Raw genomic sequence first — 25,731 nt, 5'->3', positions numbered from 1 at the left:
TTCTCTAATACTGTAGCTGTTGTTTTTTTGTCTACGTGCTTTAGTATTGATTGTGTAAGGTGTGTTTATTATGTAACATGTAACTAAATAATTTGAATAATAAACTAATTTCTTTATACGATGCTGCTAAAATTAGTGTTATTTCATAACTTTGAGCGTTGACCACAGGACAAATCAGCGTTACATCACAACAGCAAAGACCTTACTTCCAGGTGGATAACACAGGTAGCACAGCACTGATACAACACGATCTTACACTAATCCTGAGAGTTCTTTAACCAAGATATTGGAAAGCTTTTTAAACGACAAATAGGTTTAATAGAGTCAAATGGAACATTTTTCAGGGGGTGCTAATGGGGGTATGATTTTCCTTGCACCCCCCCCCCCAGGCACTGCACCCGCTCAGGTTAAGACAGATTGCACACTTACTAGTCCAGCGTGGCTAATTGAACTGTCTGCAGTATCCAGCCCACATAAGAAGACCAAGACCAAGACGTTCTTCTTGGTTAGGTATATTAGCCTCGTAGCTTCAGTGCAAAACTAAAGAAGCAAACTTTGTCCTGACTGATCGACTATATTTGGGTTTAGGGGTAAATTTATGTATATCTGATCTTTCAGCCAATTATTGCTTCATGTCAAAAGTCAGTCTTCTCCAGTATAAGAAGACGTAAGGGAGATTTCAGCTGAGCCACCATAATGTTTGGATTAAGTCATCTAGATTGACTAAAGAAAGTCTGCTGTGTGAGATACACTCTCCTCACCGTGCTGTACGACTCTCTTCTAGTTGTTTATCATCACAGACGGTTTCCTGTGTGGTTTCTCTGTTTCAAGTGCGATCATCTGTCGTCTGCAACGCTAAGTGGCAGGAATATTATTGTGTGTATGAATTGATTTTGATGGTGGAGAAACAGAGTTTAACAGAAAAGAAAAGCAAAAGGTAATACATTTATTTAACAACTCGGTCTGTCTTTATGTGGGCTGGATACTGCAGACAGTTCAGTTAGCCACGCTGGACCAGTGACTGTGCTTTAACTCACTTTAACACTGTGTATTGCTGTGCTTACTCTATTGAAGGTGAAAACTTAAGGAGGAAATCCTTTACCTTTGTTTTCTAAAATGCAGTGAATGCAGCACATGCTGTAAGACTTTGTGAAAATCTGTTATGAGAAGGAGAAAGGAAACTTCTGTTCTACTCCAGAGAGAAGTCTGCATCTCAAGATTAAGACGTGGTGAAGAATTAAACCAAGAAGAACTTGCCAGGTTATCCAGCAGCTTTGATACAAATGGATGCCAGTACCAGGTTGGTAGATTGAGCTACATGTTCTAGTAACACTTAGCTTGAATCCTGTTGCATAACATTTACATCATGACGCCATAACCCTTGTGTGGTGTTAATGTGTTTGTTACTCAGTGGTCTGGTGGACCCACCGCATTATTGGTATCTTTAAATCAATACAGCCATAACAATTTATGTAAAAATACCAGATGTTTAAAATATCACAAGTGTCCAGTGTAGGGTTCTCCTTTAGCAGCTGTAGCCGGTCAGCAGCCTGTCCATGTTGTCCACCCTCACACACACAGACACACACACACACACACTAACAGCAGGCCATGTAGGAGGAGAACAGAGTGAAGGACACAGCACCTCCACACTTTTATTCCCAGCTGGTTCACCCAACACCACATGTGTAGTATAAATGTGTGGGGGGTGAACAGAGTGAAGACACTGAAAATGGGTTATTTTATATGTTCTTCACAGAAAATGAGCAAAGGACAAAAAACTGAGCATGAAATAATAATAAGTCACATCCTTTTTTCTTTTGGTGAACATTGAAAATGGGTTCACAGACCTGAACACCACACAAGGGATAAACATGTCATGGCAGATGTCATATGCCTTAAACACATCCTGAAAGAATGTTTACCATTAGAATAACGCAGTTTAAACTCTTAGGACCAGATAGAAGTATGTGAGAATATGCAAAATACGCTGTGACGCAGCTGCAGTACGCACATGCAGTCCATGTTACTGTTTCACAAACGCTGTTGTCTTGGTTGGAGTGAAGTAACACCCCTCTTGAATGTTTTGATGGGAAAGAACGTCCTTTATTAACAGCGCTCTCTCTCTTCATCACTGAACTTTCATTTTCTGTTTGGTCTCCATTATTTCACTGCCTCTGTTAAACCCTGCATCTCATGACAGAGTGGTTAGTTGGTGTTCGGCCTTAAAAAGCTGAGTATTGATGTTTTAGACCCACTGAGAGAGCAAACTGAAGGCATACACTGACCAGGCATAACATTATGACCACCAGTAGTCACCTTCAGTGGTCAGGACCTCCCATGGACCCTCACAGAGCAGGTACTATTTGGGTGGTGGATCATTCTCAGCACTGCAGTAACACTGATGTGGTGGTGGTGTGTTGCGCTGGTCTGAGTGGATCAGACACAGCAGTGCTGCTGGAGTTTTTAAACACCTCAGTGTCACTGCTGGACTGAGAATAGTCCACCAACCAAAAATATCCAGCCAACAGCGTCCTGTGGGCAGCGTCCTGTGACCACTGATGAAGGACTAACACAAACTGTGCAGCAGCAGATGAGCTATCGTCTCTGACTTTACATCTACAAGGTGGACTGACAAGGTAGGAATGTCTAATAGAGTGGACAGTGAGTGGACACTTTAAAAACTCCAGCAGCACTGCTGTGTCTGATCCACTCAGACCAGCACAACACACACTAACACACCACCACCACATCAGTGTTACTGCAGTGCTGAGAATGATCCACCACCCAAATAGTACCTGCTCTGTGAGGGTCCATGGGGGTCCTGACCACTGAAGAACAGGGTAAAAGGGGGGCTAACAAAGTATGCAGAGAAACAGATGGACTACAGTCTGTAACTGTAGAACTACAAAGTGCACCTATATAGTAAGTGGAGCTGATAAAATGGACAATGAGTGCAGAAACAAGGAGGTGGTCAGAATGTTATGCCTCATCGGTGTATATAGGACTTCTTTTTCTTTTCACTACTCCTTATCAAATCATTGATGAGTTCCACATTCTATCACTGCGGTTCTTGCAGCATCCAACTCGTTCACCATTGTTGTTCTGTATGCTTCCTCAGGTCAGTCAAATGGCAAGTTCATATGCTGGAACAGCAGGCTCAGCAGTCTGAGGAATCATCCAGCACACTGCAAAATGACTCTTCTACACACCCGGCTTCCCAGTGAGTGCAAACTCTTTTTGGACCTCTTCTGTAGGCTCGTCCCAGCAAATACACTCATTAAATATGCACACGGAAGTCTCTCACTTGGAGCTGATATCCCTCTATTGCATGAACTACTACTTAATCACGACGAATATGTTTTAATGTGTTTTATTATTTAAAATTTTTGCTTAAATACTGTAAAGATTTGAAGAAATGCATTTTTAAGGGGGGCAGTTTGTAAATTGTTGCCATATGGCAACCATGTGCAATGGTGGAAAGTACTGCAAATTCTATTTTTTATTTTAAAACAACATTTTAATTAAAAAGCAAGACCAAAGAAAATATCATTTGGACTGTATGGTAATAATAGCATTATAATTAGATAATTATATACGCATGTAAAGAGACACGGGGCACCATTCTGACTAATACAGCCAAAAATAACACAAAATGCCTCAAAATGCCTACAGTTCCAGTTACCGTACCATCTGGACTATGTATCACTATGTATTTTCTATCTGTAAGGCAGTATATTATACATAATACATACAATATATTATCTTATCTATGAAGAAACTGAACATATAATGTGGGTGAGATAACGCAATTCCTTTTGTTTAATTTTACAAAATTTAAAATTTTGTAAAGATTTTCAAGAGGTGCTATTTATAATCTAGAAAACACCTTACAGTTAGAAACTGTCTGAAGTTACAATGTATAAATGAAAAATAAGTAAATTATATTCCAATAGGGCGAATGCACACAGAACACTTCCATTTTTGCATGTAGTTGCCATATGACAACAACTTCATTTCAGCATTTAACCAAAAACCTATTGTATCTAAACTTGTTTTGATGATGAAAATTAACAAATTAACTTACCCCAGATAGTTTTTCAGTTTTTTTCTTGAAGGAATCTTGGCTGAATATTGAACAATCAGTCATCTTTGGGAGCCCTCAGGTCATGACCTTCTCATTGTCAAGTGCCCATGGAAAAAGGGATTTCAAACAGGACTTCCTGGTCATGTGGTATAATCAATATAAGCAGTAAAACAATGAAACAGTAAAACATGGATTTTATAATATTACATTTTTGTAAACCTCAAAGTAATTGTTGCCACATGGCAACAACAGAGGGATATGAGCAAAAGAAAGAAGAGCTGACTAGTAGTACAGGAGAAATGAATTGCCATAGATCTAGTTACATCGCCATGTTACCTGCTCATGTTAAAATAACAAATTAAAAAAATAAATAAATAAACCCAATCGCAATTAAACCACAGTTAACAAAGTAAAGTCCCGTACATCAAAGTAAAGTACAAAGTAAATCAGTTTCACAGAAAAGAATGGCAACACTATGAATACACATACTGCGATTACATCTTCCCAGTGTCCACTTATAATGTTGGTATGGATTTATGTATCAAAATTCATTTTATGTGACCATTTTCAAATCTGTCTTTGTCTCTTAGAATGAATCCTGCTGTGACTTTGACACATATGATATATGTTGATATATGTTTAAGATATATGTAAATGAGCTCAGTTCTGTCGATCTGAAACACTCCTTATAACCTCAGTGTGAGTAGGCGGAGCTAAACGGCTGTAGACTGATTAGGCAGATGTAAATGGGTTGGTTTCTGTGACCTTAAAAAAAGGGGCTGCTTTTTGTTATCTTGATTTCCATATGTAAGCAGCATGGACTCCATGTTTTGAACCTTTAGCGATGTTTATATGCTAAATCAAACAACTGGTTTATTTAAAAACAGTGAGGAAAATAAAGCTTTTTAATGTTACTTGAGGGGACAATAGTTCATCGGACCCTCAAGTTGAGTTAACTCAGGAAAGTTGTGAAGTAAGTTTGCCTTAAAAATGTAGGTTGACTTTTCATTGTTTATAATGTAGACCCTGTCCATACACAGCGTTCATAATGAGCAGGAAACACCAAGGCTGACACTTGTGCAAAGCACAGCACACCCACGACTTCTGCTTGTGAAAACTCCACAGCCAGCACTTCTGCATCTGCTCTACTGTTCTACGCCTCATGTACTTTTACCTAACTTCCTGTACCTTTACCTAACTTCCTATGCATGTAATATGTTATGCAGTGAAAGGCCATTGAAAACATTTGGCTCACTCATCTTATTGATATCATCACTACAGAAACAGCTACACAAAGCTCTCTGATTGCACAGCTGGGCTGCTGTAACATGAATCCAGAATATTTCTTTGTGTTGTCATGTTGAAATAGGCGTCAGTGCAACAGTGGTAATAAATCTACTTTGACATATTTGTAAACAAAAGCAGTACAAAGACAATATATTTAGTGTTTTATGAACTTCATTGTTTTTTGTAAATATATGCTAATTCTGACATTAATGCCTGCGACACGTTCCAAAAAAGTTGATATGGGGACTAGGCTAGCTGTTCAGTCTGATACAACCATGCTTGGGCAAGTACAACTGCACACCCATACTCTAAAAAAAGGAGGGGGGTCAATTGGCATCTTCCATCCTGATAAAAGGAAAAGTGATTTAGCTCAGCAGTAAACATGTGTGATTTTTGGGATAAATTGTATTTGAAATAAAAATATATTTGCATAAAAAAACGAAATTCAAGTTAAAAATCACATATTTCCTCTGTGGAGGATTAACTTACATAACATTATGACTGATTGATTCCTTGTTTCTACGCTCACTGTCCATTTTATCAGCTCCACTTACTATATAGGTGCACTTTGTAGTTCTACAGTTACAGACTGTAGTCCATCTGTTTCTCTGATACTTTGTTAGCCCCCTTTTACCCTGTTCTTCAGTGGTCAGGACCCCCATGAACCCTCACAGAGCAGGTACTATATGGGTGGGGGATCACTCTCAGCACCGCAGTAACACTGACGTGGTGCTGGTGTGTTAGTGTGTGTTGTGCTGGTCTGAGTGGATCAGAGTTTTTAAACACCTCAGTGTCATTGCTGGACTGAGAATAGTCCACCAACCAAAAATATCCAACCAACAGCGTCCTCTGGGCAGCGTCCTGTGACCACTAATGAAGGACTAGAGGATGACCAACACAAACTGTGCAGCAGCAGATGAGCTATCGTCTCTGACTTTACATCTACAAGGTGGACTGACAAGGTAGGAGTGTCTAATAGAGTGGACAGTGAGTGGACACAGTGTTTAAAAACTCCAGCAGCACTGCTGTGTCTGATCCACTCTCACCAGCGCAACACACACTAACACACCACCATCACGTCAGTGTTACTGCAGTGCTGAGAATGATCCACCACCCAAATAGTACCTGCTCTGTGAGGGTCCATGGGGGTCCTGACCACTGAAGAACAGGGTAAAAGGGGGCTAACAAAGTATCAGAGAAACAGATGGACTACAGTCTGTAACTGTAGAACTACAAAGTGCACCTATACAGTAAGTGGAGCTGATAAAATGGACAATGAGTGTAGAAACAAGGACGTGGTCAGAATGTTATGCCTGATCGATGTATTTTCACTTAAAAATCAACAAAACGTATAACTTGACCAGCGTGGTTAGACCTTATAGATTCTTTAAAAGTTTTTAGAAGTTACATTAAAGTTTATTGCAGGCACTGATGTGGGATAATAACATCCCAAGGCTTTCTAACCTCTCACCTCTCTCACTGACCCCTTTTTTTGATGTAGACAGCAACCTCAGGCACAAGCAGAAGAGTACATCTCTGAAACCTTCACCTACATCGAAACAGTGGAGGACTTTTGTAAAAGAGAACAAGATTGGACGAGTCAGATGGAGTCGGAGATAAAGAAGATGAGAGACATCAAAAGTAGCGCAGATGAACTGTTCATTGGTTTCAAAATGAAGAAACTGAAGAAAGAGCTGAGGGAAGCTCTGACGAACACTCGGATGGGGCTGAAGGAACTTCAACCCTTCCTGGACGCAGTGGAAAGGCTAGCAGTCACCTCACCATTTGTATTCATGGACAAGAGCTTCCCACTAAGGGGGAAGAACGCCAAGTTTGTACGATCGGTGGTCTCAGCCAAAATTGCATCCCCACTCCTCATCCACTTCAAGAGAGATGATGGAGCTTTCTTCTCGCCTAAACTTGAAAACGTGGAACTTCTGGTCCATCAGTTGAACAAATACATCTGCATCACAAAATGGCTGTGCAAGGAAATGAAGTGAGTGATTTATTAAGTTAAATCACACAGTTATTATAATCTGCAAAGTAAGAATAAAGTAGTAAAATAAGAGATAATGTTTAAAATTTAGATAAGTAATGACAGATTATTGTTATCAGTTATTTACTCTTAGTCTTCTTCTTCTTATTGTTATGCCAGACTAATTCGGTATATCAACACCAAACTAACTCTGGAAGGTTCAGTCTGGTCGGGAATGTTGGACTTCTATGCCGCTTTTTGATCAGATGTACCATTACAGCCAATAGTTTGTACACTCCCCTTAAGTGACCATGATAGAAGTACACTAGCAACACCCTAGCAACCTCCTGGGATACTGTAACAACCTTCTAGCAACACCCTAGCAACAACCTGAAACACCATAGCAACCACCAAGCAACAACCCACCAACCACCTCCAGGAATATCTGCCCTAGTAGCCACCTGGGATACCATAGCAATAACCTAGCAATTCTACAAACACCTGGCACACCATCGCAACCACCTAGCAACATTCTCGCAATCACTTAATAACACCTTATCAAGCACCTAAGATACTATAGCAACCATCTAGGAGCACCCTAGTAACCACTTAGCAATACTGTAAACACCAGGCAAACCATAGCAACCACCTAGCAAAATTCTAGCAATCACTTAACAACACCCTAGCAACCACCTAAAATACTACAGCAACCATCTAGGAGAACCCTAGCAACCGCATAGCAGCCACTTAGCGATGTCAAAGCAAACACCTGGGACACCATAGCAATCACCTAGCAACATACTAGCAATCACTTAACAACACCCTAGCAACCACCTAAGATACTATATTATTATTATTATTATTATTATTATTATTATTATTAAGTGACCCTTATTAGTCCCACAATGGGGAAATTTCACCTCTGCAATCTAACCCATCCATGCAGTGAAGCACCACATACACACTAATAAAGACACACACACTGGAGTGGTGGGCAGCCCTATCCACAGCACCCGGGGAGCAGTTGGGGGTTAGGCGCCTTGCTCAAGAGCACCTCAGTCACATACTGTCAGCTCAGGGGATGGAACCGGCGACCTTCCGGTCGCAAGGCTGGTTCCCTAACCATACCATAGCAACCACCAATAAACTCTCTAGTTATCTTGGGGAATTGCTTGAGCTGCACAGTGACTCTGCATTTTCTTCAGGAAATGCATTTTTCTGTTCTTTTCTGTTTTCTCTCGTACAGATCCAGGGACAAATCACAGGTTACAGGCGTTCAGGAGTAAGTATCATCAACACAAATCAATACAAAGATTCTTTTTTCCTCCAGTAGAATATTTCAAAGTGTGAGCTGAGCTTTCTGATTTTTTTACATGTGTAAACACAGAGACCCCTCACAGCTCAGTTTGAGTACAAGCCTGTCCATGGAAAATGTGCCTGATTTGAGCCAGCTGAGCAGAATCAGGTAAGAGCACCTCATCAACAAGGATTGGTCCTGTTGGATAGTTTTGATTTTACATTCTATCCTAATCAGTTGTGGTCTATAACTTTAATTGCTTTCTTTCAGAATGGACGAGTCATCCCGGCTGGCATTCTTAGTTGATGGTCAGGAGTTCGCCAAGATGTACAATGACTCTGAAATGTCCCAGCTTCTGTCAAGTCTAGAGAACAATGCAGTTGGGCTGGATAGGATGAAGGACGAGTACAGTGTCTTGACTATAATAGGTAGTTTTTTGGGCATTTTAGGGGGTATCTTGTCCATCATCTCATCCTTCACAGGCCTGGCTATTTCCCTTGCAGTTATGCCCCTGACCATCACACGGATGGGGGGTTTGCTGGGGCTCATGAGTGGAGCTTTTTACTTGGCCACCGGTGCCATAGATTTCACAATCAATAAATATTATGTGAAAAAAGCCAACAACAACATCAATGACTTCACGAAGCACAGGCAGAACACTGTAGATTGTCTGAAGCTGGCAGCTAGTCATCATCACGCTGCACCACAGCTGGATGAGGGTAATATGCAACTTGGAGTTATGAAAGTGATGAGTTATTTCAGGGCGATATCCAAATATTTTGATGCCTTCATTGATGGAGCTGCCGTTCTGAAACAGGTGGACTTTTTCAAACTAAACACATGGATGTTTATCGGAGGAAATGCTGTATCTCTTCTTACAGATGTTTTTTTCCTCTGCAAAGAAAGTTGGAGTATAATCACAAGGAAGAAAAGCAAAGCAGCTCAGCTCATCCGCTCCAACACAGATCTGTGGCGCTCAGAGATCGAGGCATGGAAAAGGATTCATGATTGTCTGTTTAAGGGAAAACAGGTGTTCCGGGAGAGAATGGTCATAGTAGAGACAGAGTAGAGTAATTGTTTCACTTTTCCAGCATAGCCAGTAAAGTGTTACCAGAGTAAAGGGTGATTTAAATGCAGGAACAATTGGTTCAGTAGAATCTTGAAGGAATATATTGGCAAAAAATCAAATGTACATGATTTTCCACTTACCCCCAAATGCAAAAATGCATGTTTGCTGTTCAAATTTTGCTTCTTTAATCTAGAGTTGGAGCTACTAGGCTAACACTAGGCTAGGGGTCGGCAAGATGCGACTCTTTTACTGCCCTCTTGCGGCTCCACAGCAGAATTAGATTTGTAGGTAAAAATAAAATAATCCTCCTTTACAGTAAAATGAAGCTCTGCTGATCGTTCAACACAGTTTAACAATAAATGGTCTTAAACGCTGGAGTTAATTCACCCTTTAACCCTGAAGGTTGGTGCATAGACTTCTGGCCCATAGCAATGCAGACACCTAGCTAGTAGCTAAAGAAAAGGCAAAGAGAAAGATTTAAGGTGAACATTGATTATTTGGATATGAAGCTTTGAGTTGTAACTGAAGCACTAGCTGCCTTGTTGCTTTCCCTAATGAGAGATCTTGCCTTGCTTGGCAGGTCTTTGCTGTTTTGGGGGATTTTGCTCTGTTTGTTTTCTTAGTGTAGATGTATCTGACAAGGGATGTAATTGAGCTGTAAAGCTGTAAACATTTTGAAGTTCTCTATATCTATTTTTGCCCTTTGGAAGCTGTTGGTATTAGAATTTAAACCCTTGCTGACAATTTTTATCCCTTTTTTCATTTTTCTGTATTCCTTTGTTTTATTTAGATTTTATGCGTGTTTTTTATTATGTACTTTTTTTTTATTATGTACTGATTTTTTCATTCACTTTCTTCTTATAAGAGTTGTTTTTAATAAAGGGGGTCAGTGACCTCTTAAATCCTTCATATCTAATTTTATATATTTTAGAAATCTTAACAGGGCTGTATATGCATGTCTCTGCTCCCTCTTTCCATACAAACAATCTCTTGTAAAACAAAGTTGCAAGGTTGCAGGTAAAACACCAACTTCCCCTAACACAAAAGACAAGTCTGCAAACTAGGTTAAAAGAAGCACTGGTAAAACACCTAAAACAAAGCACTCCCAACACAAGAGATTAAAAACACTAACTAAATCACAGCACACATGATCAGTCCTCGCTCTCTGCAGCCATCTTGAAGGCCTCTTTTAAAACATAGGATCCACCCCCAACTGCACCAGCCAGGCCTCTGATTGGTTCTCCTCACATGACTGTTTGCAGGTACCTCTGTGAAGGAAGAGACCAAGAGAGAGAGACACACAAACACACACACACACACACACACACACACACACACACACACAAAAAAAACAAAAAAACAAACAAAACAAAATATGTGCTTACATGTCACAACATGCACCTGTTCCAAACCCAGAGTTTAGGGGTTAAAATTTAGAGTTCATTTCCTTCTATGAGTCCCAAGATGGAGTAGTCGGGTTCATAGACTTCATACGATTTTTAAGAATAGGCAGTGACAGCAGCTCTTATCTGCTTAGTGTAGTGTGCTGTTGTTGAACTTGCCACACTTTCCAGAAAAAATTGGATGTTGTGAGACAAAATAGTCCTCAAAGATGTTTTTCTTCAGATTTTACCATCATCAACATTACGTTTAAAAAGGTTCCCTTGTGGTTCTGAATTTTGAATTATTTAGCAATTTTGAAAAACTTTGAAAATGTCACTTGTGATGATTTAGTACTAAGTTAAAGTCCAGGCTGAGCTGTACACTGTAAAAAATAAAGTATTTCCACTATCAAAGTTATTTTAGTTGGTTAAGTGTATGTAAATAAACCATACATATACTGTATTTTACCCCCTTTATTTCACAGACATTGTGTTCATTTTAATGATCATTACAGTTATTATGATAAAACACTGCATTTCAGAACAACTAGTTGAACTAATAAAACTGGACTGAATTACAGTAAAAAAGCAGTTTTACTAAAAATTTAATGACTGTAATTTTACAGATTTTTACCATGATTGAGAAAACATGCTTTTACTGTTAATTAACAGGTTTTTATTTTGTGAAACGTTATTCTTGAACTGATGCAATATATGCCCTCGCAGTCTTTCACAGAGTGGTGAGCCCCTCCTCATCCCACCCAGTTCTTCAGTGGTCAGGACCCCCATGGACCATCATGGAGCAGGTACTATTTGGGTGGTGGATCATTCTCAGCACTGCAGTAACACTGAGTGTCTTAGTGTGTGTTGTGCTGGTACAAGTGGATCAGACACAGCAGTGCTGCTGGAGTTTTTAAACACTGTGTCCACTCACTGTCCACTCTATTACCTTGTTGATCCACTTTGTATATGAAAAGTCAGAGACAGCAGCTCATGTGTGTCAGCATAGTTTGTGTTGGTCATCTTCTAGTCCTTCATCAGTGGTCACAGGACGCTGTTGGCTGGATATTTATGGTTGGTGGACTATTCTCAGTCCAGCAGTGACACTGAGGTGTTTAAAAACTCCTGCAATGCTGTGTCTGATCCACTCAGACCAGCACAACACACACTAACACACCACCACCACGTCAGCGTTACTGCAGTGCTGAGAATGATCCACCACCCAAATAGTACCTGCTCTATAAGGGTCCATGGGGGTCCTGACCACTGAAGAACAGGGTGGGAGGAGGAGGGGCTCACCACTCAACACTACAGTTACAACAACAGTTTTAAGGTCTAATTATGCACCTTAAAAAAGTTCTTATTATGTTGCCTAACTTAAGGTACTGGAGACTTACCCTTGAGGGTACCACCCCAGTGACAAGAGGGGAACTGCCCCAATGATAGTTAAGTGTCTTTTTTCTAAGAGTGTAAATAAAAAAGTGCAAGTGGACATGTAGGAGTCGAGTTTGGAACGTGTGTTCTTGTTTTGTGTCCTGGTCAAGGATACGCAGCACACAATTAGGCTTTAATTTACATTTCATTGAAACTTCATCTCAAACATATCAAACACAGTTTGTTAGAAACAATTTTAATTGAAATGTTTTGTTGCAGTGTAAGGATGTGTGCTACAAGCTTGGAACCGAACATTGTGTCTGAAGTCAAATGCATTCCCACAGCCAGCGTAACCTGTGTGAAATATGGGCAGCCCAAAAGCCTGAGAAGTGGCAGTGCTCTTAAATCTGGAAAAACACTTTGAACGTTTTCTGGAACCCAGTTACTGAGTGTGCTTTTGGCCTCATAGCTTTGCTTATGTGGAAGTGAAGCATGATGTTCTCCTCTCCCTCATAAGAGGGCATTAGAGTCAAACATTTAGAAGCCCACACAGAGAAGGTTTTCTAGATTTTTAATGTTGTTCACAGTTTATAATGACAGTAAAGACTCAAAATTGTGCAATAACATATGAAATTAAGCAGTTTCACATAGTGAAATGATTTGTAAAGTTCTTTTACAAGTATTTAATCAATAAAATAAAAGAAAAGAAATATTTTAGATTTTAGAAAATAGAAAGAAATATTTTATATTTTACCTAATATTCTTATTTGTAAATAAATTCCAAATTTGATGCCTGCAGCACATTGCAAAAAAGTCTGGAACAGGGGCAATGTAAGACTGGGAAGTTTGTGGAATGATCAAAAACACTTGTATCAGTAGATGCTTCCATGATTGGGTATAAGAGGAGCATTCATGAAAGGCTGATTTGTTTTCAAGCACTGAAGTTTCAAGATTTGCAAAAAAGCTGCATGCAATTGCAAAGAATGGCACTACATTAAAAAATGACATACTTCTGTAAAGAACATAAACACATTGGCTCGAGAATACTTTGGAAAACCATTGTCAGTAAACACAGTTCATCACTGCATCTACAAATACAAGTTAAGACTCTACTACACAAATCAGAAGCCATATATTTAAAAAACCATCCAGAAACACCACCGAATTCTCTGGACTTAAGCTAATCTGAAATGGACTGTCTTATGGTCTGATGAGCCCACCTTTGAAATTTTGGAAATAATGGATGCCAAACAGGAAAAGGACCCTCCAGATTGTTACCAGCATAAAGTTCAAAAGTCAGTATCTGTCACTGTGTGGGGAGTATTTATGAGTAAGTTGTGCATCTGTGGAGGCATCATTAATGCTGAGGGGTTCATACACATATTGGAGCAACACATTTGACTGTTGATTTGACTCCAGTTACAACTATACAACTTTTATAAGAAAGTAGATTTTACTCCTCTCTGTCTCACTGATTTCTGAAAAAGCTTGCATTAAAAATTATGTCATAAAAGCCTGACTAAGCTAATGGGAAGGTAGTCTACTCAGAGAGAAATTGCACCAGTTTGTATCTTTTGATTTCTTACCATATTCCATCATGTTATGCTCATTTACAGCACACTTAATGCTTATTGTCATGTGTTATGATATTGATATTATACGATTAATTCCTCATCTGATTGCTAAGATGAGGAATATCAAGCGACACTGGAGCATGTAGCCCAAATTGAATAGCTACTTAAACTAAAGCATGCTGACTTAGCTAGCCATGTTACAAGTGTTCCAAATAAAAATTATGTGGTTTGTATTTTACAAGCATAATCTGTCAAGTGACCTCATAACATCTCACTTTTATATCACCAATGCTATATTTTATGTTATTCTGTATTACATATGCTGCACATATGTATCTCAGGAAGTCAGTCACTCTGGGTAGTGTAGCACCTTGTACAGATACATGGCCATAGCACAGCATCTTAGACAACATAATGCTATAAAAACAACCCAAAAGTTGCTACAAAAAGTTGGACAGCATGAAAAAACAGGGTCCTAACTTGCTGGACTTGTTGTTTATTATGTACACTCTTTACAAGGATGGTTCTTTTATAAAGACTGTGGTTCTATATAGAACCAACACCCACTGTATAGTACCAAAAAGGGCTCTTGTGTTGGTACAATGTCAAGCTTGTAACAATAGAAAAACCATTTTGATGCTATACTTTCTAATGCTTTAAAAAGGTTCTATATAGAACCATATGCAGCACATTCTCGATCAATCTAAAGAATGATTTCACCATGCAAAGAAAGTATGAAAATCGTTCTTTAAGTGTTCACAGTTCTACATAGAACCATTGTCTTTACCAAAGAACTATCAAATAACCATCTTTTTAAAGAGTGTAGAGCTGGCAGTGGATCAGTTAAAATGATATTTACAAATATTCTGTGGTCCTTCTAATACACTTCAGCTTCTTTTGCATTTTTGATCTAATCTCTCTACTAATGTTAAAAGATTGCTGTAGAATCTCAAGGTTGTCCTGGAATATTTCACTCCCTTTGCATAGAGAGTCATGGATCTCATCCCATGCCTCTATCTCTGAGCGCCACAGAGCTGATCTACAGCAGATGAGCTGAGACATTTTGCTTTTCGTCCCTTTGGCCAGACTCACACTTTCTTTGCAGATGAACAGAACATCTAGACCAACGAATAAGGCGTTTAGAGTGATAAACCCGGCCCTGGCTGCTTTTGTCATCGCCAGAGGAGTGCCCTTAGCCAGCTGCCCGATGTCAGGCAGGTCTGCAGCAAGGTTGGGGATGTTCCGAGCTGCTTTAGCTTCCTGAAGGCCCATGCTGACCGCACTTCTAACCACTTCCTCACTTCTGAGAGCTTTCATAGCCGAAGCTCCATCAAGGAGGGCATCAGTACCTTTACCTGCGGTTCCAACACTGGCTATCACTTTTCCAGCACCAAGTGCGGTATCACCCTCATCAAGGTTTGGTAAAGGACACTGAGTACATACCTGTTCTAGACAATCTTGGACTTTCTGCACGTCCTTCATAAATCTCTGGAAAATGCTTTTGGCATTCTCCCCATGATGTTTGTTGACTGCCATTTCAGTGATGCCTGTGACTAAGCTAGTGACTCCACTGGTGACCCCCATCCCAACCCCCGTAGCTGTGAGGGCCAGGGACACTCCTGCAGTAACGGGGGCGAGAGCCAGGCCTACAATAGACAAGACACCTCCTACAGCACCAACTGAACTGCCCGCCACAGTGGAGATGCTGGAGCCCTTCTTCATTTTATCCAGCTGGACTGCAGTCTCCTCTAGATCTGACAGGAACTGGAACATCCTAGAGCGACATCCTCTGTAGGTCTCAATGAAGTGCTGAGCTTTCCCTTTAAATAAGAATGACATCCTGAACGACTCGTCCATTCTGAAAGAAAAGAGGTTACTTTTAAAAAAGCTAATTCTCCAACAGGGCCAATACTTCACAGATCCTTAAAGGCCTCATATTATGGACAATTGACTTATCTTCACTATACCTCACACTAAAAATAAAAATGTACCATTCACTCCCCAATCCATACAGTCCACATATGGAAACTAGTAATACATCTGCCTATTCAGCCTACAGCCGTTTAGCCCCACCCACTCACGCTGAAGTTACACTACATGGCCAAAACTATGTGGACACCTGACCATCACACCTACATGAGCTTGTTGAACATCCCATTCCAAAACCATGTGCATTAATATGGAGCTGGTTTTCTCTTTGCAGATATAACAGTCTCTAAACAATGTCTTCACAGAGCTCACAGGGACAGTCATGCTGGAACAGGAAAGGGTCTTCCCCAAACTTCCAAAGTTGGAAGCATGTGACTGTCTAAAATGTCTTTGTATGATATACTACATGGCCAGCCGCTGATCATTATCCCTCCTCCACCAAACTTTAGGGTTGGCACTATGTATTCCGGTAGGCAGCGTTCTCCTGACTAACTTAGATTTCCACTGCTCCAATGGCAGCGCATTTTACACCACTCCAGCCAACACTTGGCATTGCATCTTAGGCTTGTCTGCTGCTGCTCAGCCATAGAAATCCATTTCTTGAAGTTCCTAATGCACAGTTATTGTGTTGATGTTGCTTTCAGAGGCAGTTTGGAACTACAAGCTCCAGCACTTGACGACCTATTTCACAATAATAGCATTTGAAGTCACTGAGGTCTTCAGTACGACTCATTCTACTGCCAGTGTTTGTTTAGGGGAACTGCAAGGCTATGTGCTTAATTTTATACATCTGTCAGCAGTGGGTGTGGCTGAAACACCTTAACTCAGAAATTAGGAGGGGCGTCCAAATACTTTTGGCCACATAGTGTATGGGTGGTTCAGCCTGAACTGTTTTTTGAGTGAGACACAATACAGGAATATGAAATTATGATTGTTTTTTGGTACATAAAAAAACACAAGGCTATAAGTGGACCCTGGGGGTGGGGGGTGGGGGGCCTCTTTGAAATATCAAAATTGGTCAAACTTATAAAGACATTAAATGCGCTTACCTGATTTTGCTCAGGTGGTCAATCATGTTGTTTGTGGCCCCATTGATTTTGAAACTAAACGTCAGTGAATAGTTGCTGTTTTTCCACATGTGATAAATCAGAAAGCAAACATATTAGAATATTCTTTTAAAACAAAACAGAGAATACAAATCAACGTGAGTTACACTTTTATTGATGCCACTCACTCCTGTATGCCCATAATGTCCAATGTGCTCTTGGATCTGTAGAGAAGAAAACATGAATAGTTATCTAAACTGACTAGAATAATCACAATACTCAGAAGAGTATTGTGGAACATATTAACTGTGTATATTTTAACTGTATTAATTACATTCTGTCGCAGAGCTCTTGTGTGATGCGGACATATTTGTCCAGCTGGAAAGCCAGGACGTCCATGTTGCCCAGCTTGGGCAAGAAGAAAGCTCCGTCATCTCTCTTGAAGTGGATGAGGAGCGGAGATACGGTTCTGGCTGCTGAGATCACCGATCGTACAGCCTCAGCACTCACCCCCCTCGGCAGGAAGATCTCATCTGTGAACACGAACAGTGAGGTGACTGCTAGCCTCTCCACTGCGTCCAGGAAGGGCTGAAGGTTCTGCAGCCCCTCCAGAGTGTCTCTTAGAACTGCCCCCAGCTCCTTCTCCAGCTCCTGCTTTCTGGAAGTGCCTGAGACTTTGTCTGCACGGCTTTTGATGTCTCTCATCTTCTTTAGCTCTGTCTTCCTCTGAGTGGTCCATTGTTGTTCTGTGTCACAGAAGTTCTTGGCTGTTTTGATGTAGCTGAGGGTCTCTAAGATGTACTTTCGCAGTTGCTCCTCTCTGTGCAAACAAAGGGGGTAAATGAGGGGCATTCCTAAAGCAGCCATATAAACTGACCACCTTGAAATATTACAATATATTTCTATTGAGTGATGGATACTTAAATGGCCCATTTCACACAAAGCCTTTTTAAAAGTAAAAGATTTGGTGTACTTTTAAAGTTTTAAACTGTTGCATTAACCCTCCGATCTATCGATCCATATATGAAAACTAAATAGCAAAAACAGCCCATTTTGAAGCCCACTCAGAATGTAACTGCTGCACCATTTAAGGTGGAACGGGACAATTCGAACAAGAAGGAGGCGACCGAGAAGCAACTTCAGCCTCGTTACTTTTTAGTGTTTGTCAGTTTCTCGTTGCAGATCAAACGGATCAGGAAACCAACTGGAGTGATTATAAACACAAATAAGTCCACTCATCTCTGAAATCTCGTCTTAAATCATTCTCTTTGCCTTTCCATTAACTATTACCTAGGCAAGACTGTTGAGTCCCTATAGTGACCAGCAGTCTGCGCTGATCTTCAGGGTTAAAGGGTGAATTAGCAGTTCTACATTAACTCCAGAGTTTAAGACCATTTATTGTTAAACTGTGTTGAACGATCAGCAGAGCTTTATTTTACTGTAAAGGAGGATTATTTTACTTTCACCTACAAATCTAATTCTGCTGTGGAGCCGCAAGAGGGCACTAAAGGTGCCGCATGTTGCCGCCCCCTGTTATAAGGAGTGTTTCAGACCCAGCTGCTCAGAACAGAGCTCATTTACACACAGCCGTATCCAAATGTTTGGGTGCCCATGGTCAAATTCCATGTTTTGTTGATTTAATGAAATAAAGTTAACATATCATCTAAAGAAAACACTCATTTTGCTGTATTTAGCTTTAAAAAAACATAAAATGTTGACTGTGCAAAAAAAGTTATGGCACATATATTACATTATATATTTTATATATATTTTTTTACCAACACATTAAACTAAATAAAAATTGTGCTCTAAAAATTGCAGAACTGTTCCACATTTAATTGTGTTCTCCGTGGAGGATGTGTGAACTTATTTATCACTTAGAAAATCAAAAAAACATTTCATTTGACCAGGCCATTCAAACATTTGCATACAACTGTCCACTATGCTACAAAGTCCGTTGTTATAACATGCTATATCGTTTCACCCTTAAGTGTCAAGTGTTAAGTATTTTCTCAAAACATCAATCAAAACAGACGACGCCTGCTGGAATAAACCGTTGTAAATGTTTATGTAGCTTTATGTCCGTTGTCATGATTGACTTATGTAGGTGTCATGTAGTTTTGTAAACAATGCTATATAGTGAATGTAACTCTTTTTCTTTACTTAAGATTAAGTTCAATTTTCCTTTATAACTGCATAGTAATTAGACATTAATGCCAGCTTCTAATATAACACTAGACTCATTCTTCTTTATGAGCTGCAGTTGATTAAAACTGGGTTGTCCCATCCTTGGCTGAGGATTCCCCTCCTCGCCCACAGAGGTCGCTCTCACCTCAGTGCTGACCAGCTGACTGGCACACCTGAATCTCATGGCTCATTAGTCTGTCTATATAAAACCTGTCCTCTCTGTAAAGTTGCGTCAGGCATTTCCTGGCAGTTGTTCTAATTCTGGTCCTCTTAGATTATCTTGTCTTTGGATCGCCTCTTTGTTTTGGTTAGCAATGACAAATAAAGCAGCAAATCTTTCCTTTAAATTGTATTGGAAAAGGGTTCATGACACTTTTATCTTTTAAAGTGAGAGCACATTAATGACACCTGGTGGTTAAAAGCATGAACAGCAGATAAACATCTATTGTGGGGGGTGTAACAGGATAAAAGTCCAGACTCTTTATTTTCAGTAAGTACTGATGCCTGAATATTAGCTGAAAGCTGCCAAAAAGGGAAAATGCCATAAGTATGTCATAAAAAGCACATATTTGGAATTACATTGATTAGTATTATACTAAAAAAAATATTATAATGATATAATTTGTTGTTGCTTGTGTGTGTTTATATATATCACTGCTGTCGGAATAAAACCAGACTTTTTTCCAAGTTGTTTTGGGCTGTTTCTTTTGGTCCCTTCATCATGAAATTCACAGACAATGTAAGGGGCAACAGGCATTTTCACTTTTACAGGTTTATGAGCATCATGTGATTCCATCATTTCTACAGTGGTGGACAAAACATGATTTACTGCAGCTTAGTGAATGATTAACTGAAACTGACTTTCAGCACTACATACAGCCTACATCATGCTGTCCCAATAATCCTGTACACTGTTAAAGAGTGTTTGTGTTTTGTTTTCACTGGGTTCGGCTCAGAAAGCACACTCTGATGGATAACCCCAGCTGAGATCGAGATTTTGACTGAGCTTGTTCACAGCCATAGACCTCTGAAGTCACACATCAGTCTGTGGTTAGTGTCATGTAAGGATTAGGAACTCTGAGCTGGTTTTCTTTATAAGCAAGCTGAATGTTGGAGCCATTAGAGAGTAGAAATACAAACGCTGCTATGTGCAGGCTAACACTGCTGTGCAACGAATCATAAGACTGGCAACCTCAACAAAACGCAGAAATACCCCATACAAACCAACAAGCTCCCTACTCCCTACATAGTACACTGAGTTATGTCTAACAAAGAGCCATTTGGGAGTCAACCATATGTGCACAGACCCCAAGTGAAGGTATAGTGCACTATATGCATGTTTATAGCCATGGTTTCATAACTCATACAGGGTGTAGGGAGCCTGTCAAAAGGGGTCTTTTGAAAAGCATTGGGTCAAATGCCCCCTCACCCCCATGGTTCTGGCAGCCATGTTGGAGTTACACACATTGTAGTTTGAGAAAGCAGGCCTTCTTGAGCTACTCACCTGGCTCTGGTAACCACTCGATTTTCTCTGGGATTGAAACAACTGAAGAGCTTTACAAAACTGAACAGAACACCATTAGTTACATTGAGCTGCAATAGTAAGGTTCAACTTGTTTGTTTGTTTGTTTGTTTGTTTGTTTGTTATTATAACAAACTAATGCCCACAATACATTTAGCAAAACAGTGACCATGTCCATATTGGTCATGAAGAACAGTGTATTACCACATAAAACAGGGCTTTTACTTTCTATGCATTTTCATGGCATGGAATATATAAACTTCTAAAGGAATACTCATATATGTAATTATGTAATATTCCAATTATGATTAAACTATTGATGTATGGATTATTTAAAATCTACTTTGAAGAAAAAGCCTGTGCACTTACTGTTTTGCCATTTTGTCCAGTCAGTTTGGGTACACTCCTCTGGATTTTCCTTTATCACACTGAAGAGTGACTGTCCTCCCAGTCTTGTTTCATAGAACAATGTCAGTTTCACTTTCCTTTCTATTAATATTTGTCTGTCAGGCCTTCAGCTATGCCTACTGACATGCAGCTTAACCTTTGATCTCTTGTTTTTTAGCTGAGTTTCTGAGATGTATTAATTATAATTTATGTCCATACTTGTGTGCTTTACTGTTTAAATGTAGTTATGTACACTGTAAACAATACTTTTTCCACCAGTTTAAAGCTGTGATGTGAACAGTGATCTAAGTCTGTACAGTTCAGTGATGTACTTCTGAATGAATGAATGAAATGAACCTTTTAGCCAACTGTATCTGAACACATCGGAATTAGACCTCCGCATTTAACCCATCCGTGCAGTGAAACACCACATACACACTAGTGAACACACACACACACTAGGGGGCAGTGAGCACACTTGCCCAGAGCGGTGGGCAGCCCTATCCACAGCGCCCGGGGAGCAGCTGGGGGTTAGGTGCCTTGCTCAAGGGCACTTCAGCCACGTACTATCAGCTGAGGGGATCAAACCGGCGACCTTCCGGTCACAAGGCTGGTTCCCTAACCTCCAGCCCACGACTGCCCCCGTTTTTTTTATGATGAACAGTTCATTACTATGAAGAGTTTTAGCACTAAACTACTGACTCAGAATAGTACAAAGACGACATATTGAATGTTGAAATTAAGAAACATTATTGATTTTTGAAAAATATATGCCTATTTCAAATTTGATGCCAGCAACATGTTTAAAACAAAACTGTGAAGGGGCAACAACAGACTGGTAAAGAAAAATCACCTGGTGGTTAATTGGCAACCCATCAGTAGTGTTGGGAACCGTTTATTTTATAGTTTTATGTTTATTTTCCTTTGTTTTAATTGTTATTCTTTGTTAAACAGTATTAATGCTGAAGAGTTTAAGAAGCCACCACCATTTCTGTTCTCGAGGTTTGAACAATGACACCAAACGATTGTCCACACTGATTGTCCTCAGCTACTTAACACTGACTGGACAGCAGTACAGTGCAAAACTCACTTGTGCAGTCAAAGACGCCAACATGGAGAACGACACCCAGCTGAGAATAAGGACCACATCTATGAGTAAAGTCAACTAAATGGGGTCCGGCGGTGGTCAGTGTTTCTTGAAGACGATGTATGAGATCAGCACAATGAGGCTTGCTGAGAGGAACATGATGACAAACTGGTGGACGGTGAGGACGCTCTCCAGAGTGTGTATGCGCTCCTCCATGGCACTGGTGTGGAAGTAGTCGTAGACGTAGGCCCCGATTCCCCACACCATCCACACTATGTCCACGATTAACTTCATGGTTTAGATGTTTAGCCCAGTTTACTGTGTCATTCAGTTTACAGTTTACTGTGTCATTCTGTAGCTGTCATTCTGTAACTGGAGGACCAGTCGAATTGTAGGTGTCTGGTCTGAAGCAGCGAGCCACCCTGAGCAGCTTTAGACGCCTGCTGAAGAAGACAACACATTACAGCCATGACAACAAACCTGCACTGGATTTAAGGCTAAAACCAAGGCCATGGTATGTGTTTATAGCATTAGCTGTGCAGTTAGACTGTTTACATGTACCCACTATACACACAAAAATATGGTTCTTCAAGGGTTCCTTAGTAAAGGGAATAACTCTATTTAGAACCACAAGTTCTGTATACAACCATTCCAAGCTTTAATGGTTCTCTGCATGGTGAAAGGGTTCTCCAGAGTGATGGAGAATGTGTTGTACATGGATCTAAGTTTTTTGAAGATGCTTCTATATAGCACCGAAAAGGGTTCTTGGGACAAGAAAACACTAGCAGAACCCTAGTGAACTCAAAAGTGATGTTGTCAGGATTTCCTTGTAACAACAGCAGAACCCTTGTTGGTGCTACATAGAACCAAAAAGTTGGAACCAAAATGAACCATTTGCACATTTAAATTAGAACTAAAAATTTAGAACCAAAAATGTAAAACTTTGAGTTCTTTACAGTGCATGCTCTGCATGACGAAATGGCTCTTCAGATTGATGGAGAATGTGTTGCATATGGTTCTATATAGAACCTTTTTGAAAACAGTTCTACATGGCACCAAAAAGAGCTTTGCTACTGTTACAGTACATTCATAACAATAGCTTTTTGGAGCTATACAGAACCAAAAATATAGAACTATGAGTTCTGTATAGAACCACTGGCACGCTTGAATGGCTCCTTGCATGGTGAAATGGAGAACGTGTTGTATACGTTAAGGGTCTAAACAGAACCTTTTTGGTGTTACATAGAACCATTCTCAAAAGGTTTTATGTAGAACCATGCACAACACATTCTCAATCAATCTGAAGAACGATTTCACCATGAAACGAACCTTTAAAACATGAAATGGTTCTATATAGGACTCCTAAATGTCCTGTGTTAGAGTGTCACTGAGTGTCCTCTCAGACCGAGACGGTCAGAAAGCATCACTGTAGCTGTTTCTGGTTGATTGAGATGCTTCCTCTAGTCCACCTGAACGGTCTGAGATGCTGTTTGTCATGATGATTCAGGTTTTTTTGTGCTTTTCATTTGCAGTATGATGTTGAATGGGCCGTGCTCTAAATCCAGGCAGTCCAAAGTGCCGTTATTATTCTTATAATCAAATGACTATGATGCAGTAATGAAAATCATATTGTATAGTCTGTCCTTATACTTTACACACTGGCCTCTGGGTGTTTTAATACGTTATATGTCTTTGGTGGACGTTTTTCTGCTCTGTCCTTTGCTTTCTCTATTTTTAGTTCATATTCTTCTTGTGTTTATTGTTATGTGTTCACATATGGGTAAATCATTTCAGATTAAATTTGATTAAAATTTCCCAAATGTTTATGGAAACTTGGTAGGTGATCAGGCCCTCAGACCCTCAGAAATGTGAAAATTTCACATATGCATGTATTGTTTTTATTCTTGCAACACTTTAAACAATAAATAAGTGAAACTGCATTTGATATCATGTAGTCCATCCTTCATTTGGAAGAGTTTTCTGTACCTTAATTCTGCTTTCTTTAATTCTTTAGTGACCATAATATTCAATCAAGGCACTTAGAAGAAAATTCTTGTAACAGTCTGTGTTTGACTTTGTACATCAGCACTATTAGAGTAGTAGCAAAGGCGACCCAGCAGGCAGAAGGTTGTGGGCTCAAGTCTCACTACTACTCACTCCTGGCTGCACCACTGGGCAAGACACCCAACCCCCCCAGCAGTAAGCAGTGCAGACTGGACATTAGTTAGGCAGCAAAATGACCATAATTTCCAACAAACTTCATAAACTAAATATTAATGTTTACAAAATACAAGCTTGGTCAATCCACATTATCTGACATCTGACATACACCTGCACCCCAATGTTTCAGATCTAAAACTGATAAACTGAAGAAATAATCCAGTTTTTGTCTTGTGTTCTATGTTTTGTAGTTCTATGTTTTTATATATATATATATATATATACTGTAGTAAACCTGGAGTTTAACTAGGTAGTGTAAGGCACCCACCACCTTGTTAACCCAGTAACGTTCAGATCAGAGGCTTCAGCAACCACCACCCACAAACCTCACACAAACACAGGACGTTAACCAGCTCACCTTTATTCAGCTTTTCACATCTGAAAAAAAGGTTTGAGCAAATACAGAGTGCGTTCTCTAAGAGATAACTAAGATTTATCTCTTACTACCTAATAATTACTCACTCTCACCACTACAAACCACCTACACTACAAAATTCTCTTCAAGTGAAACCGAACACTGAAAGTGTCCCTCAAACCACCCACAGGCCGACTCACCCTTAACCTACTTCACCAACACCTCTACAATATTTACAATAACACATATAAGCTCCCCGGACAAAAAATTACTCACCTTGCTGGTGAGCTTATAATATACTGTTTTAGAGGCAGCCAAGGACTTATGAAGAGGTTAATTAGAGGAGGTCAGATTGTAGATGGAACTGGACTGTACAGAAAGGTAGAGCTCCAGGACGAGTGTCAGTGACCACTGCTTTACAGTATATATTTTGAGGGAAGTATTTTTCCCCTGTAAAACTATATCACACAAACAAATGTCTTTTTTTCACATTTCTTTTGTAAACAAACTGCCATGTGGTGTTGGGGTCTGTGGGACCCATTTTCAATGTTTACCAAAAGACAAAATAATGCATTTATTATTATTTCAGCCCCAGATTCTTGTCCTTTGCTCATTTTCTGTGAAAAACATATAAAATAGCCCATTTTCAGTGTCTTCACTCTGTTCACCCCCCACACATTTATATTACACATGTGGTGTTGGGTGAACCAGCGGGGAATAAAAGTGTGGAGGTGCTGTGTCCTTCACTCTGTTCTCCTCCTACATGGCCTGCTGTTAGTGTGTGTGTGTCTGTGTGTGTGTGTGTGTTTGTATATGTGTGTGTGTGAAGGTGGACAGCATGGACAGGCTGCTGACTGGCTACAGCTGCTAAAGGAGAACCCTTCGCTGGACACTTGTGATATTTTAAACATCTGGTATTTTTATCTAAATTGTTACGACTGTATTGCTTAAAA

The 25,731-nt window shown here is 39.9% G+C and overlaps 2 protein-coding genes across 3 annotated transcripts; one reads left to right on the top strand and one right to left on the bottom strand.

Moving 5' to 3' along the window:
* Window positions 1-822: 822 nt before the first annotated feature.
* LOC118821854 lies at window positions 823-9,938 on the top strand. Of its 2 annotated transcripts, none has more exons than XM_036590602.1 (7): window positions 823-937; window positions 1,123-1,300; window positions 3,122-3,223; window positions 6,876-7,370; window positions 8,596-8,631; window positions 8,737-8,814; window positions 8,917-9,938. In XM_036590602.1, the coding sequence occupies exons 2-7, from the start codon at window positions 1,284-1,286 to the stop codon at window positions 9,713-9,715; spliced, it is 1,527 nt and encodes a 508-aa protein (XP_036446495.1). In that variant the 5' UTR covers window positions 823-937; window positions 1,123-1,283; the 3' UTR covers window positions 9,716-9,938. The 2 variants fall into 2 exon arrangements, with proteins under 2 accessions (XP_036446495.1, XP_036446496.1); XM_036590603.1 differs by having other exon boundaries at window positions 1,075-1,300.
* Window positions 9,939-13,258: 3,320 nt separating this feature from the next.
* On the bottom strand, window positions 13,259-21,199 carry LOC118821678. Its single transcript, XM_036590398.1, has 6 exons — window positions 21,099-21,199; window positions 20,712-20,771; window positions 17,355-17,840; window positions 17,209-17,244; window positions 17,024-17,098; window positions 13,259-15,903 (listed from the first exon to the last, which is right to left on the bottom strand). The coding sequence occupies exons 1-6, from the start codon at window positions 21,107-21,109 to the stop codon at window positions 14,901-14,903; spliced, it is 1,671 nt and encodes a 556-aa protein (XP_036446291.1). The 5' UTR covers window positions 21,110-21,199; the 3' UTR covers window positions 13,259-14,900.
* Window positions 21,200-25,731: the final 4,532 nt, after the last annotated feature.

The sequence above is a fragment of the Colossoma macropomum genome, unplaced genomic scaffold, assembly GCF_904425465.1.
Source record: "Colossoma macropomum unplaced genomic scaffold, Colossoma_macropomum, whole genome shotgun sequence".
Taxonomy (NCBI): domain Eukaryota; kingdom Metazoa; phylum Chordata; class Actinopteri; order Characiformes; family Serrasalmidae; genus Colossoma; species Colossoma macropomum.
This window is presented reverse-complemented; position numbering and strand designations above follow the sequence as displayed.